General features: G+C 32.6%; 1 protein-coding gene across 1 annotated transcript; it reads right to left on the bottom strand.

The window, feature by feature from the left end:
* Positions 1–5,789: 5,789 nt before the first annotated feature.
* LOC110783584 (VQ motif-containing protein 4-like) lies at positions 5,790–7,181 on the bottom strand. Its single transcript, XM_021987936.2, has one exon. The coding sequence runs from the start codon at positions 7,019–7,021 to the stop codon at positions 6,314–6,316; it is 708 nt and encodes a 235-aa protein (XP_021843628.1). The 5' UTR covers positions 7,022–7,181; the 3' UTR covers positions 5,790–6,313.
* Positions 7,182–16,547: the final 9,366 nt, after the last annotated feature.

Below are 16,547 nucleotides of genomic sequence, written 5' to 3'. Positions count from 1 at the left end.
CCTGGCGGTAACTTTATTGGTGAGCCCAAGTGGGTCGAATATTGTGTTTGGGAGGATATTTGTGGATATGTGTTTGAAGATAAATCTAGCCATCTCCCCACAGACGGCGCCAAACTGTTTATGCCAAATTTCGTATGGACGACCTTTGGTTGGGACACAGACGACTAGATTAAATATAGCAAATAGATGACAGGAAATAAAGGGCAGAAAATAAAGAGAGACGAGGCAAGAGATGGTGACGCGGAAAACCCGAAAGGGATAAAAACCGCGGGTGGCCATGAGTCCACCAATCTACTATGTTGCTGGCATAAAAAGCCCATTGAATATAAGTACAACGGATATCTGCATATATGTAAATGTGTATCTCGCAGTAATACATACGTATGGAGTAACATAGAAGATACGAGGGGTAGACCTAGATGGGTTATGGATCATCAAAGATAGCTTATTATATTTACGGCAGTAGGTTAGAATGTTGGATAAGATATGTTGGGCAAATAATAATGGATCCTTGGAGAAGGTGATGTAACAGTGATGATACATGGCGTAAGGCCCTAGTAGTGTAAGAAATATAGGCTAGTGAGAATGAATGGGTTTAATAGAAAGATGGCATCAGTTAGGCTAGTAGGAGATACGAGGCACTTATGTGTAGGGGGTAGATAATAGACAGCAACGGTTTCATTGTGGGTATTTCGGATGGAGATTGGAAGTCTCTCATCATTGTAGAGTGGTGATATTTTTATAGGACTTTGGTGTGGCATTTGTTGAGGGAGTTGTGCTAGTAGTGCTCCTTGAATTGCTCAACCGATTCCTTGATCTCCTCCAACCGTTTGCTTGATCTTTGCTAACCTCTTTGACCTTTCCCAACAAGTCTTCCATGACTCAGCCATAACCGCTCCTCAAACATAGGAATAGACCGCGACATGTACGGTACGAAACGATCCATAACAATATTCTATTTTGACTATTGTTGATGATTTATACGTAAGATAAAACATAATCATGTAGGATCTTGTTAGATTCGTCTCAATTTGTATTTTCAAAATATTAACTTTTTATAATTATTGCTTAAAGAGAATTAAAGATTATTAATGATCAAAGTTTTGTATAGACATACGTGAAAGTTACCAACATTACAAGTATTAAAAATCGAAGGAAGTATTACAAGTAATTTGTTTTTGTTCCAATTGATTTAAAAATATGAAAAATAGTTAAAATACCTTAGAAGACATAATGCATGCAGCATGTACTCCGTACTTGCAAAGTTGCAAACATGCATAATATCAAAATTAAAAACAAAAAAATGTTACAGCTCAAAAACAGTGAGAGAATTGAGTCAGAGTGGGACCTACCCATTATCCAATCAGTGTTGAAAGAATGGGATCGAGTGTGAATGTCCCTACAAAAGCTCCAATACAGGATTTGCCAATGGAAAATACGGAGTAGTGTTTCGATACTTGCACTGTATCAAGTTTACACTTATTCACTTAGGCCCTGTTTTTTAAATCTGAACTGAATTGAACTGAAATGAACTGAACTAAACTGAATGCTTTTGAATTGAACTGAACTGAACTGATTTAAACTGCCAAATAAGTCATAAAACTGAAATTAAGCCAAAAAAAACAGGTCCTTACTCTACTTAGTCTTAGTGTTGCTCTGCCAATCAAATGGTCCATTACACTTTTTTTTATTAACTTCTTCTACCAATCTAGCCCCACATTTTGTTATCCAAACCACTTAAGAATTACTCCAAGAAATACTCCAAGAAACCGTTTTTTTTTTTTTACCTTATTTAGGTTCGATTCAATTCGGTTCAATTTTATTTAGTTTTATTCAGTACAGTTCTGTTCAATTTGGCTAAATAAAGTTAAGAAAAGCAAGGATTAAGTGAGTTTTATATATATGATAAATGTTAGGAATGATGAGGTTTTTTATTTATATGTGGGCGAGTAAAACAATAAAGAAAAATAGTACACTATGGGTCATTTGGCTTACCAATAATATGATATTTCATGGCCAGCTCAGTGATATAAGAATTATCTGTAGGAAATAATACTGTAAAATTCGAAAATGATTAAGGAAATATGGGCCGAATATTTGATTTATGTATGTAAAGTTGTGACGTGTTATATAACATTGTCTTAGAAGCAAAATTCGCGGCCCTACCAAACGGACAGCGGCACGCGCATAGAGATACCCCTTCTAACCCAAACCACTAGGGAAAATACTTTTAAGTATATACAACACTCCGCTATATTTAAACAAGGGAAACATCATTTTCTCTTTCAATGTGGGACAACCACTTTTCATTAAATATTAGACTTGAAACCCACACTTTTCATTTCTACCAATGTGGAATAAAACCCATTTTCACAAAATGGCAAAATGGTAGTATTAAAACTCATTCATTGCATTGCATTGTATTCAACATTATCTCCATCCATATTCAAAGGGCCACATAATTGACAATTTTATTTAAGATTAGACAATATGATATTTTGCGTTTTACTTCCCTGTTATACCGTTTCACTGAACCACTAGGATTTTGAAAATTTGATAGTACGTGGAAGAAAAGCAGTGGGTCAAAGTGTTAAACTAACTTTCATTTACAGGATGATGCGGCTTGGAATAAGGATTTTCATCATACGAGAACATAGTGGTCTATGTCGTCAAAGACATATAGTTCAACAACAACAACAACAACGTACCAAGATGATGTGCCTAGGGCATGTCCCATTGTGCAACGCAAGCTGAAGCTTTGGCGTATTTACATGGAATGCAGTGGGATGTGACTTGCTTGATATACCCGATCTTAATTTTAACAGATCCGTCAATTCTCTTTACGCCTTTATAGAAGTAGCAACAAACGGGACATTCACCAAGAATGGACAATTGACAATAGGCAGATGGGAGATTTTCACTCGTTGTATCATTGACAATTTCGGACGTGATCGAATCCAACAGGTGCATGAGCGTGCGAGGAAGATGGGTTTGTTCGTGTTACGCTTTCTAGGAGCTACAATAGTTTAGATTCCCCCCCCCCCCCCCTCCCCCCCTTCTAGTATCTTTCTGAAATGTCATAAAAAAAACAGTACAAGTAAAGTGAATAGAAAAGAAACAATAAAATGATATTGGAGGGTGTTTTTTTCGCCTTTTTTTTAAAAACGTTTCAAGTTCAGATAAGTTTTAATTAAGTTCAATCAGGTCTAAAGAAGTACCAATTGGGTCCAATAAATTTGATCTTTTTGCAATAGGGTCTAATAGTTTCAATTAGCTTAGATGAGTTAATGTTTTATCCGATAAAGAGAACACACCTGTATAAAGTATTAAAAGGTAGATTTTTTTCTGAAACATCCAAAAGTGTGGTTATTAAAATCTAAATACTTTGAATTATCCTTTTAAGGAATCATTGTTTAAAACGCGTTCCAATTTTCAACTTACTACATATTTACATAAAATAAAAGCCTTAAAACCATGTATTCCCCCGTCCCTTTTTCTTCTCTACGTTTAGTATTATACACGCGATTGAACCGATAAATTAATGTGCATTGGGATTCCTCTATTTTATTTATTTATTTATACTAGGCGAATTACATTTATTTGTAATATTCTCACTTTTACAAAAAATCTGACATTAGGAAATAGGAAAGAGTTAATGCCCCAATAAAAAAATGAGAGAGATTAAATGCCCCAATGAATTTAATTGTTTAAATAATCTTTATGCACAAAATGTAATAAAATATTAAGACATTTATGTGATAATATGAAAGAAAATATTATCAATGTAAAAAACAAAATAGGATATCCAAAATAGAATATGTGAAGAATAAAAAGGGATGGAGGGATTACTATGTACGTAGTACTCCCTCCGTTTCTTTTTGTTGTATCCGTTTCTATTTTAAGCGTTTCATATTGTTGTATCCATTTAGAATCTATTCTATTTTTGGACATACATTTTATCCTAAAATACCCTTACATTTCTATCTAATTACCAAAATACCTAAAGATTCTACCCATATTCCCACCTAATTTTTTCCACCCATAATATTTAATTCTTTTCCCTTCCCCATATACCCACTCTCTCACCTCCTTTATCACCCATCATTATCACTCCTCTCTCTTACCTTATTTCTTTATTATTTTCTCACTCCTTTATTTATTATAATCTCTTACACCCAATCATTTCTCTTACACCCAATCATTACACTTATACCCATACAAACCAATATTCCAATTTTCTTAAAAATCACACCAGATTCCAAATGGATACATAAAAAAGAAAGGGAAGTGATAAATCCAAGGAAAATTTTACTTCTTCCAAGGAAATCCACATTTTTTTAAAGGTGATTTCCTTGGAAGAAGTGAAATTCTTCCTTGGATTTATCATTTCCCAAAAGAAATGGAGGGAGTAGTATGTATTGGAGTATTGTAGATGTGGTCCATGGAAGACCGATTGCTAAACAATTACGGAGTATAGAATTAGTTTTGGGGGAAAAAATAAAATAGAATGTTGATTTGGTAAATGGGAAAATCTAATTCCTGTATTGTGCAGTTTGAAATTGAGATGTTAAATTCTTAAGTTGTATATTTGGACTTACGTCATTTTCACCATTGCTCACATGACTCAGAATAAGACTACCTTTTCGTGGAATAATACTCATTCCAGTTGTTGATAATTAAAGCAATGTTTCCTGTTTCCCTTAGCTACAATGCTACATGCCTACTTGCCTAGATCCCCTCTCCTTATATAGACACAAGGTCACTATAATTACCGGTCAGTGTTCGGTTCCGTTTCGATTTTAAGTTACTCCTATGTAATATTTCATGTAGTAATAAAGGGGTTGGTAGTAAACCCATTCATTTCCTTCTAATTTATTGGTATTACATACATTTTAAATCGACATAACTTAAAACATGTTCCCTCAATTCTTGAATACTTGATATTTTAACTTTTACACTATTTATATATTACTCCGTAATTTTTACCAAGTTTTTTCTCACTAATAATATAAAAATTAAATATTATTGTATAATATGTTGTTGGATTAGTTTTAGTCTCAGTGTACATTTTCAAATATCAATTTCTTTAAATATTCACCATTATGTAATTGTACGGAGTATATAATTACGGCCAAACCATTGTCTCGATAGATGTGTCATTTAAACTGTTTCAAGTATTTAAGAATAGGGTACAGCAGAAAGACCCTCGATCTTGCAATAGGAGATTTACCTATTTATCGCTAAATGTGAATGTTACTGAGTAATTATTCGAGACCATGCAATAATTTTCTTGTCTCATCCACCAACAAAAAAAAAAAGACGAGTAGGGATCACCAAATGCAAGTGCTTTACATTATCTAAGAATAATGATAGTAAAGCTTGCCACCTTCATACACATCGACAATTTGACGCAATTAAGATTCCAAATTGTGATTAGTTTTCTTAATTTTATGAGATGCAACAAAAGTCATTATACACGAATTTCAAACAATACTCTCTCTATCGTACCTCAAACTCAATAGATTCTCCTCTTTCTATTTCTTTTTGTTTGTTATGTTTGGACTTTTACACGTTTATTAACGTATAATAAAGATTTTTTTATCTTTTATTAAAAAAATAAACTCAAGTAAAACCTCAATCCACTAATCATTACAACAACCAATTAAATTATTTTATTTATCAAAATGAACCAATAATGGAAAAGCACAAATATTACTAACTTAACATATTTGGGAAATTGTAAAGAAATTTAATAAGTTGAAAAAATTGGACCAATTAAAATTAAAAGATGGCACAAAAAATGATAGTTTAATAAGTTTATAAAAGAAAAGATTTTCCCACGTAACAAACATTGTGAAAGAATACGTAACAAACAAAAAGAAACGGAGGGAGTAGCTAATAGTATTACCTAATTATGCTCATATTCACCACTATTACTAATTTTAGAAATAAAATCAAACTTAAAAGTTCAAACAATTCAAGAATTATGATCACACCCATGTCAATCAAAGGATCACATTGTGCAACCTGAATAAACTCGGCCTTGGCTCGACTCGTAACTTGAATAAACTCGGCCTCAGCCTCAACTCAACTCAACTCGTTAACGCCGGTAAAAGTATAGACGTATTTATATATTCATATATCATAACAAACTACTCCGTACTTAACACCCACATTTTACCTCAATTAACACCCACCATACATCTGTAGTGAGGATCAAATTACTACACAAATTAAATCATACACTATAAAAATATCTGTTTCTCTCTCCTCAATTCCATACTTTTTTTTTCCTTCTATTTATTGAATTATTTTAAGGGTCAGAAACCCGAGGAGAAGACAGAGGGAAAAGAGTGAGTAACTGCGGCTGTGAATCTCGAGGGGTAGAAATGGGAGAAGGGTGTAAATAATACCCCTTCTCCGCCATCGACTTCTTCTCCTCCTCTGCCGCAAATCCGCCGCAATTACCACCGCCGCCACTCCCGCCGCCAATAGACGGCGATGATTTATTAAAAGGATCTTCAACCAAGGGTGTAACAGGGCTCAAAGTCAAAGATGGAAAATCGAGCAAACTCGGGGACAGAATCTCCGTCTTATACCGCGGTGAAAACGACGGGTTTTGATGAGTGAAGTTCGCAGACGCTGCGTTTAATGGGCTGATCAGATTCTTGATGCTGTTCCTTCTTTCGTAGAGCTTGAACCCCTGTTTTTTGGGAGCGGTTTTAACGGGTGGTATTACATAGTTTCTAGAGTGGTTTTCATGGTGGTTTTGTTGTTGTTGCTGCTGTTGTTGTTGAGGTGGTTTTGGGTTGTGCTTGGGTGTAACTTCGGAGGATCCGGTTAGCATTTGGACTACTTGTTTGAAAGAGGAAGTATCAGCGGTTACGAATGTTGTTGGGTAAGGGCTATTGGGGTCGGATCTGGTAATGGGTAATGGAGGTTGAGTGGTGCTGCAGCTAGTGGGGGAGTTTAAAGGGGGTGAATTGTTTTCTCTGTCTTTGAATTTAGAAGTGATTTCCATTGTTTTAGAGGAGAGAGAAAATGAGATAGAGAGATGGGGATGAGTGAAGACGAAGAAGGGGGGTTTCAAACTTTGAATTGATGGGGAATGATGGGGGAGGTTGGAAGGGAAGAAGTCCTTATTAGCCTTTTGGTTGCTTCTGTTTTTTCTCTCTCCCTTAACAAAATTTCTTTCGGTCGTTGGACTAATATAAGTGATTAAGTGTGACTTCCCTATACTAATCTTGTGTCCGAAATTGATCTGATTCTAGCTCGGTTCATGTTGTGTTATTTTCACGTGATAAAATCTGAGTTTATTACTCCCTCGCTGTATTTTAAAAAGAGATATACTTTTTTAAATGATCGTATTTTAAAAAAAGATACACCTATTTTTTTTATATGTTTTGGTCCTCAATTCCAATATATTAATATTTCTCTTTCGTGTGGTCTCCACACTTACACACATCATCTTTTTACTATATATTAAGGGCTCCGTTCTATTGGACTTATTTTGACTGAACTTATATTATCTGAATTTATCTGAATTTAACTTAACTTAACTTAACTTATCTGAAATTAACTGAACTCATCTGAACTTATTTTATCTGGATAAATAAACTTATTTTGTCTGAAATAAACTTATTTGTGTGTGAAAATATCTGGAAAAAAATTATACTTCCTCCATTTTTTTTATAATTGCACCATCTTAGGTTTTGGCACTATTCACATATTCTTATATAGTAATTTTTTGTGATTTATATGTAAAGAAAAATATATTCATGTGGGATCTTGTTAGATTCGTCTCGAAATATACTTTCAAATTATCAAATTTTTATAATTTTTTCAATTGTATAATAAGAGATATTAATGGTTAAAATAGTGCATTGGCAAGCGTGAAATCTAAGATGGTGCAATTAAAAAAAATGGAGGAAGTATTTGCTGAACTTATATTATCCTGAACTTATCTGAACTTAACTGAACTTTTCTGAACTTATTTTGTCTGAAATAAGTCAAAATAAGTCGATCAGAACATGCCCTAAATAATTTACCAACTACCCCACTTTCATCTTATTTTAATAAATTCAAATCACTCTCCTAAAACTATATGCCGGTCAAAGCGTATCTCTTTTTAAAATACGGAGGGAGTATAACTTATTTAGTTTGGTTAAATCAGGTTGGATGACCTTATAGAATCTAATAAGACATGATTGAAATTTATTGGACATGATCAGATCATATTACGTAAATTTATGAGATCTCATTGAAACTTATTGACCTGATTACGACTTATCTGAACTTATTGGACCTGGAACTTTTTTTTAAGCCGAAGAGAGCACATCCTAAATCTGCGAATTTGATATCATCTACGGAGTACTCAATCAATAAATAATACATAATACTCCATCTGTTTTTCAATATTCTTCCTTTTTGGAATGTTGCACCATTTAGAATTTGAGAGAATTTACTAATTTATTCTCAATTCATAAGAGAAACATAGTACCAATTGTCTGTTGGTTCAGTAGTGATTGAGGCTGAACTTGGTAGGGAGGACCCCGTGTTCGATCTTAGGGGTTTAACCAATATAGTTTCTTTTTGGGCCCCTAAAATTTTGTGGCCCGGTGTTGTAGGTCCGCCTGGACCTCCCTTTAGCCGGCCCTGGCTCATTGACCAGTTTTTTTGTTTCAAGAGTAGTGTTGCTTATAGATTGCTTATAAATACCCCTTTTCTGAATAGTTATTGTAGTTTAGAAATTATTTTGTTTTTTTTTTATTTCATATCATTTTTGTCATGAGTTTTGTTTCTAAATCATCATCCACACCCCTTTTTGGGTAGTATGAGCTGTTGGAATATGAGATGTTGCATTAGGAGATTTTTGGGTAGTATGAGACAATACTGCATTAATTAGGAGTTTTTTGGGTAGTATGAGATGTTGGAATTTGATTTTGCACCCCATTTTCTATTTTGCTCGGATGCATTAAGTAGAAAATATTGGTAAATCTAGATGGTGCACAGATGTTATGTAAGTAAAGAAAAAACAAAAATGCTTCCTAAATGTGGGTTTTTGTGCATATATTACATATGCAAAAGCAATTATGATTTATGAAATATGAAATAATTGCTCATTAATTGATTCACTTCATGACTACAAATAGTAAGATTACAAACATCAATATTTCCATTTGTATTACAACTTTAACTACCTTTTGTTATTGTTTTAGCTTCTTCATTTCCTTCAATTATTCTTGCATCTTACTGTTTTCCCTATTTTCGACATTTTCTCCTTCGTCTATGCTTTCCCTGTTTTTTCCTTCATGCTAGTAACAATGTTGTTGCTGTTGCTGCCCCTGTTTTCTTGCTTAACTACTCCCTTGCATCTCAGCTTGTTGCATGGATCACACTTGTAGTAGAGCCTTCGTGGATTGAGTGTTGTATTGTAGCTTCTCATTAAAAGTTTCCTCCCACAATAACAGAATTTGTTTGGGGCTCTTACATCTGTGGACTCATTGGGTGTGGGTGATGATTTAGAAAGAAAATCATGACAAAAATGATATGAAATTAACAAAACAATTTCTAAACTACTAGCCATTCAGAAAAGGGGTATTTATAAGCAATCAATATGCAACGACTACTTTTTAAACACAAAAACTACGCGTTGAACATCAAAATGAGTAATTTTAAGTTATGGACATTTGGTGAATTATGTTTTAGAATAGGGGTATTTGGTGAATTAAGAAACTAGACTAACGGGGGATTAACGGTGCGTCATTAGTAAGGGTATCTTGAGCATTAAGTCATTTGTGAGGGACATTTGGTGTATTTCTGAAAGTTAATGGGCGTTTGGTGAATTATGTCAAAACTCAGAGGTATTTCATGAAAAAGCCGAGAACACAATAAAAAGAATATCATTACACAATTATGAAAAGCATCGTAATAAGATAGGTGGTGAGCCAGGACAAATAAGTGACAGATGAGAATGATAAATAATGATATTTTTATTTTTTCTAACATTTTTTTTAAAAGAGTGTATAAAAATCAAAGCTTATATTTTGAAAAAAGACATAACAAGGGATAAAGATGACGTTTAGCCGTATACATACATACAGTTTAGAGAAATTTGAAATTTGCATTTTAAATTTTTTATTAAGTTCATTTTAAAAATTGATGAATAAGTTAAATTTTTGAATAAGTTAACTGAGTTAGCAGGTAAGAAACTTTATAATAATGAATCTTAGGTCGATTAAAGTGGATGGACATTTTAATGTATCATGTTATGGAATCTATAACTCCATAAGCCATAGACTTAATAATGGTTATGTATAATAAGATTTATATTGTATAGAGTACTCCGTAGTATCTTATATTGTAAATTGATTTGGCGAGGATAAATTTTAGATTGGACCCGTCCGCCTCATTTATCCTTTATCTAATTTTTTATGAACATATCAATATTTTTTAACTACTAACCTACATATTATAATATTTTGTTTATTTATTCAATCACTTTAATCAGACAACCGAATTGTCGAATATAGAATAGAGTTTTAAAATTCAAAACTCTCTTACCAAAAAAATATATTGAGTTTATAGGGTGGGTACCGTTCCTATCGTGAGTGGTGGTGATATGGATGAGAATTTGAGTCGGGTAGGGGTGTGGAGGCCCCGCTCCGCCTCATAGTCATCTCGCTAGCTTAATAAATTAAACGGTTTTTTCATGAAATACCCATGAGTTTTGGCGTAATTCACCAAATGCCCATCAAGTTTCGACAAAACATAAAATGCCCTAAAATAAAACTTAATACCCAAGATACCCCTAATGACTTCATCAACCCCATAATCAACCAATTAACGTATAATTAACCCCATAATCGATCCACCAATTAACAAACTAACCTCTAACCCATCTATTATCACATTAATCCACCCATTTCTTTTTCTTTTCTCTCTCCCCTTCCTTCTTCCATCAACCTACCACCTTCCTGCAACCATCACCCTCAAGTTGGCGAACCACCGCTTCTCCTCCACCCTTGTCGTACTCCCGTTGTGGCTGGTGATCCCTCCCTTTTTAACAACCCAACTGTCGTTTCCCCCAGGCCCGGTGGTGGCCCTGTGCATCCTGGTCAACAGCACAGGGCCACCAAAAAATAAAGGGCCCATTTCGAAAAGCCCAACCACCTATTAAAAAAAAAAATGAAAATGCGTGTTAATCTCGGCGAAACAGACGTTCAAACTCCAGAAATTCAATTCAAGTTCTAGGAATTCGGAAATCACGGCATTGGAAATCAATCACCTCACCAAATTCCCAAATTTAGTTTTCCTACTTTTCTTACTCAAGATTCAATCTCCATAACTCTATTCAATCACCATGATTCATCTCCCCTAATTTAATTTTCTTTCCTATTCCAAATCAGGCCCGGTGGTGGCCCTGTGCATCCTGGTCAACAGCACAGGGCCACCAAAAAATAAAGGGCCCATTTCGAAAAGCCCAACCACCTATTAAAAAAAAAAATGAAAATGCGTGTTAATCTCGGCGAAACAGACGTTCAAACTCCAGAAATTCAATTCAAGTTCTAGGAATTCGGAAATCACGGCATTGGAAATCAATCACCTCACCAACTTCCCAAATTTAGTTTTCCTACTTTTCTTACTCAAGATTCAATCTCCATAACTCTATTCGATCACCATGATTCATCTCCCCTAATTTAATTTTCTTTCCTATTCCAAATGCTCAATTCCAAAATATTATTTTCAAATTTCAACTGAAATTTCACATCAGATTATCAATTTGACCGAAAAAACAAAGATTTTACTATCAATGGAACCGATTTTTTCGCAACAAACGGCTAGATTTTTCAAACAAATCATCAATTTCATATTTTCATTCCAAGAAAATAATTATCAGATTGGGATTTGGGGATTGAGGGATTTGTTGAAGTCTTGAAGATGATGAACAAGATTCACAGAGGCAAAGGTATTTTCTTCTTAATTTCGTTATTTTACCATGGAATTTCCGATTTCTTTATTTTACAATTGAATTTTCGATTTATTTATTTTTCAATTAAATTTGCGAAAATTTAACAATTCCTTATTTTAATTCGATATTTTCGATTTATTTCCGTTCAGAATTTCGTTCTTAATTTCGTTAATTTCGATTTATTTTCTTTAAATATTTCGGTATTTTCGTTCAGAATTTCGTTCTTAATTTCGTTAATTTCCATTTATTTTCGTTAAAAATTTCGGTTTTTTCTTTCTTAATTCGTTATTTTCGTTCAAAATTTCAGTATTTTCGTTCTTAATTCGTTATTTTCGTTCTTGATTCGTTATTTTCGTTCAAAATTTCGTTATTTTCCATTTATTTTCGTTCAAATTTCGTTATTTTCTTTCTTGATTCGTTATTTTAATTCGTTCAATCGTTCTTAATTTCGTTATTTTACAATTGATTATTTTTGGTTAATTTCAATTTTTGGATGGTACTGTTAATTACAAACTTTAATTCATTACTGACTTTTTTTTCTTCTTTTGTTTTGAAGCTAAAGATTAGGAGAAGCTAATAAGGCTGTGGTTTTTATTTTGGAAATTATTGTTCAAAGGACTAAAAATTAGGGCCCCATTTTTTAGATTTGGACAAGATTAGAACAGGGCCTCCGAAAAGTTTAAGACGGCCCTGTTCCAAATGCTCAATTCCAAAATATTATTTTCAAATTTCAACTGAAATTTCACATCAGATTATCAATTTGACCGAAAAAACAAAGATTTTACTATCAATGGAACCGATTTTTTCGCAACAAACGGCTAGATTTTTCAAACAAATCATCAATTTCATATTTTCATTCCAAGAAAATAATTATCAGATTGGGATTTGGGGATTGAGGGATTTGTTGAAGTCTTGAAGATGATGAACAAGATTCACAGAGGCAAAGGTATTTTCTTCTTAATTTCGTTATTTTACCATGGAATTTCCGATTTCTTTATTTTACAATTGAATTTTCGATTTATTTATTTTTCAATTAAATTTGCGAAAATTTAACAATTCCTTATTTTAATTCGTTATTTTCGATTTATTTCCGTTCAGAATTTCGTTCTTAATTTCGTTAATTTCGATTTATTTTCTTTAAATATTTCGGTATTTTCGTTCATAATTTCGTTCTTAATTTCGTTAATTTCCATTTATTTTCGTTAAAAATTTCGGTTTTTTCTTTCTTAATTCGTTATTTTCGTTCAAAATTTCAGTATTTTCGTTCTTAATTCGTTATTTTCGTTCTTGATTCGTTATTTTCGTTCAAAATTTCGTTATTTTCCATTTATTTTCGTTCAAATTTCGTTATTTTCTTTCTTGATTCGTTATTTTAGTTCGTTCAATCGTTCTTAATTTCGTTATTTTACAATTGATTATTTTTGGTTAATTTCAATTTTTGGATGGTACTGTTAATTACAAACTTTAATTCATTACTGACTTTTTTTTCTTCTTTTGTTTTGAAGCTAAAGATTAGGAGAAGCTAATAAGGCTGTGGTTTTTATTTTGGAAATTATTGTTCAAAGGACTAAAAATTAGGGCCCCATTTTTTAGATTTGGACAAGATTAGAACAGGGCCTCCGAAAAGTTTAAGACGGCCCTGTTCCAAATGCTCAATTCCAAAATATTATTTTCAAATTTCAACTGAAATTTCACATCAGATTATCAATTTGACCGAAAAAACAAAGATTTTACTATCAATGGAACCGATTTTTTCGCAACAAACGGCTAGATTTTTCAAACAAATCATCAATTTCATATTTTCATTCCAAGAAAATAATTATCAGATTGGGATTTGGGGATTGAGGGATTTGTTGAAGTCTTGAAGATGATGAACAAGATTCACAGAGGCAAAGGTATTTTCTTCTTAATTTCGTTATTTTACCATGGAATTTCCGATTTCTTTATTTTACAATTGAATTTTCGATTTATTTATTTTTCAATTAAATTTGCGAAAATTTAACAATTCCTTATTTTAATTCGTTATTTTCGATTTATTTCCGTTCAGAATTTCGTTCTTAATTTCGTTAATTTCGATTTATTTTCTTTAAATATTTCGGTATTTTCGTTCATAATTTCGTTCTTAATTTCGTTAATTTCCATTTATTTTCGTTAAAAATTTCGGTTTTTTCTTTCTTAATTCGTTATTTTTGTTCAAAATTTCAGTATTTTCGTTCTTAATTCGTTATTTTCGTTCTTGATTCGTTATTTTCGTTCAAAATTTCGTTATTTTCCATTTATTTTCGTTCAAATTTCGTTATTTTCTTTCTTGATTCGTTATTTTAGTTCGTTCAATCGTTCTTAATTTCGTTATTTTACAATTGATTATTTTTGGTTAATTTCAATTTTTGGATGGTACTGTTAATTACAAACTTTAATTCATTACTGACTTTTTTTTCTTCTTTTGTTTTGAAGCTAAAGATTTGGAGAAGCTAATAAGGCTGTGGTTTTTATTTTGGAAATTATTGTTCAAAGGACTAAAAATTAGGGCCCCATTTTTTAGATTTGGACAAGATTAGAACAGGGCCTCCGAAAAGTTTAAGACGGCCCTGTTCCAAATGCTCAATTCCAAAATATTATTTTCAAATTTCAACTGAAATTTCACATCAGATTATCAATTTGACCGAAAAAACAAAGATTTTACTATCAATGGAACCGATTTTTTCGCAACAAACGGCTAGATTTTTCAAACAAATCATCAATTTCATATTTTCATTCCAAGAAAATAATTATCAGATTGGGATTTGGGGATTGAGGGATTTGTTGAAGTCTTGAAGATGATGAACAAGATTCACAGAGGCAAAGGTATTTTCTTCTTAATTTCGTTATTTTACCATGGAATTTCCGATTTCTTTATTTTACAATTGAATTTTCGATTTATTTATTTTTCAATTAAATTTGCGAAAATTTAACAATTCCTTATTTTAATTCGTTATTTTCGATTTATTTCCGTTCAGAATTTCGTTCTTAATTTCGTTAATTTCGATTTATTTTCTTTAAATATTTCGGTATTTTCGTTCATAATTTCGTTCTTAATTTCGTTAATTTCCATTTATTTTCGTTAAAAATTTCGGTTTTTTCTTTCTTAATTCGTTATTTTCGTTCAAAATTTCAGTATTTTCGTTCTTAATTCGTTATTTTCGTTCTTGATTCGTTATTTTCGTTCAAAATTTCGTTATTTTCCATTTATTTTCGTTCAAATTTCGTTATTTTCTTTCTTGATTCGTTATTTTAATTCGTTCAATCGTTCTTAATTTCGTTATTTTACAATTGATTATTTTTGGTTAATTTCAATTTTTGGGTGGTACTGTTAATTACAAACTTTAATTCATTACTGACTTTTTTTTCTTCTTTTGTTTTGAAGCTAAAGATTAGGAGAAGCTAATAAGGCTGTGGTTTTTATTTTGGAAATTATTGTTCAAAGGACTAAAAATTAGGGCCCCATTTTTTAGATTTGGACAAGATTAGAACAGGGCCTCCGAAAAGTTTAAGACGGCCCTGGTTTCCCCTCTTGTTTCACCCCACCAACCCTTTCATTAAACTTTATCATCGTCTTCTTCCCCTTTCTCTCTCCAGAATCTTCAAATCAAACCCCAATTACACAATTCCTCTACACAAAATCCTCCTTAATTGATTCATCAAGGGATAATGCTGCCATTTAAGAAAAATCACATTTAACGAAGGGATTATAATCTGGGTTATCAATTAAAATTGATTCATCAAGGGAAACCACAAAATAAGGATCTTCTGTTGTATTCCACTGCTGTGTGTTCGCCGGCGTCCCCCATTGTTGTAGGATTGGACTCAATGCTTGTGATACAAATTTACTTTTGATTTTTTTTTATCAACACAAGTGCTAGATTTTCCGCCTCATTTTACACAATTACTTTGACATTTTACATAGTATAGTGGGCGTCAATTAGCGTAATTGGTTATAGTTATGGGCAAGGAAGGTTTTGGTTAGTGTTTTCACTTTTTTGTTTGGTTTGAGTGATTGAGGAAAGAACAGGAAAAATTCTTCAATTTAACTCTTAGTTCTTTTCCGGGTTTCATTTACTTTAATGGGTGTTCTCTAATTCATGTTTCTAATGTAGCTTATTGTCCTTTGTTTGATTTCTTTTTATTTTAGAAATAATTTAATTTTGGTTATCTGAGTTTTTTTTTAATGGAAGAGTAGTTGAAGGAGAGCCGTTAGTTTTAGTTTCGTTGTTGAGGAAGAAGAGTTCATCGGTAATGGCGGTTGTCCATAATGGGGTTTCATTGCAGGGATGACATCATTAGGATGGGGAGGAAATGAAGGAAATAATGGGTGGGTTAGTGGGGTAATGGTTGGGTGAGTTAGGGGTGAATGGGTGGGTTGATTAGGGGGTCAATTAGGGGTTAGTTGGTTCATTAAGTGTTAATCGGATTAATTAGGGTTGATGATGTAATTACGAGGTAGTTGGGGTATTAAGTATTGAAATTTGGGCATTTTATGTATTATCGAAACTTGATGGGCATGGTGAATAATGCTAAAATTCATGTGTATTTCATGAAA

The sequence above is a fragment of the Spinacia oleracea genome, chromosome 4 (assembly GCF_020520425.1).
Source record: "Spinacia oleracea cultivar Varoflay chromosome 4, BTI_SOV_V1, whole genome shotgun sequence".
In the NCBI taxonomy this organism is placed as follows: Eukaryota; Viridiplantae; Streptophyta; class Magnoliopsida; order Caryophyllales; family Amaranthaceae; genus Spinacia; species Spinacia oleracea.
The sequence above is the reverse complement of the archived record's forward strand: the minus strand, read 5'-3'. Positions and strand labels throughout refer to the sequence as shown.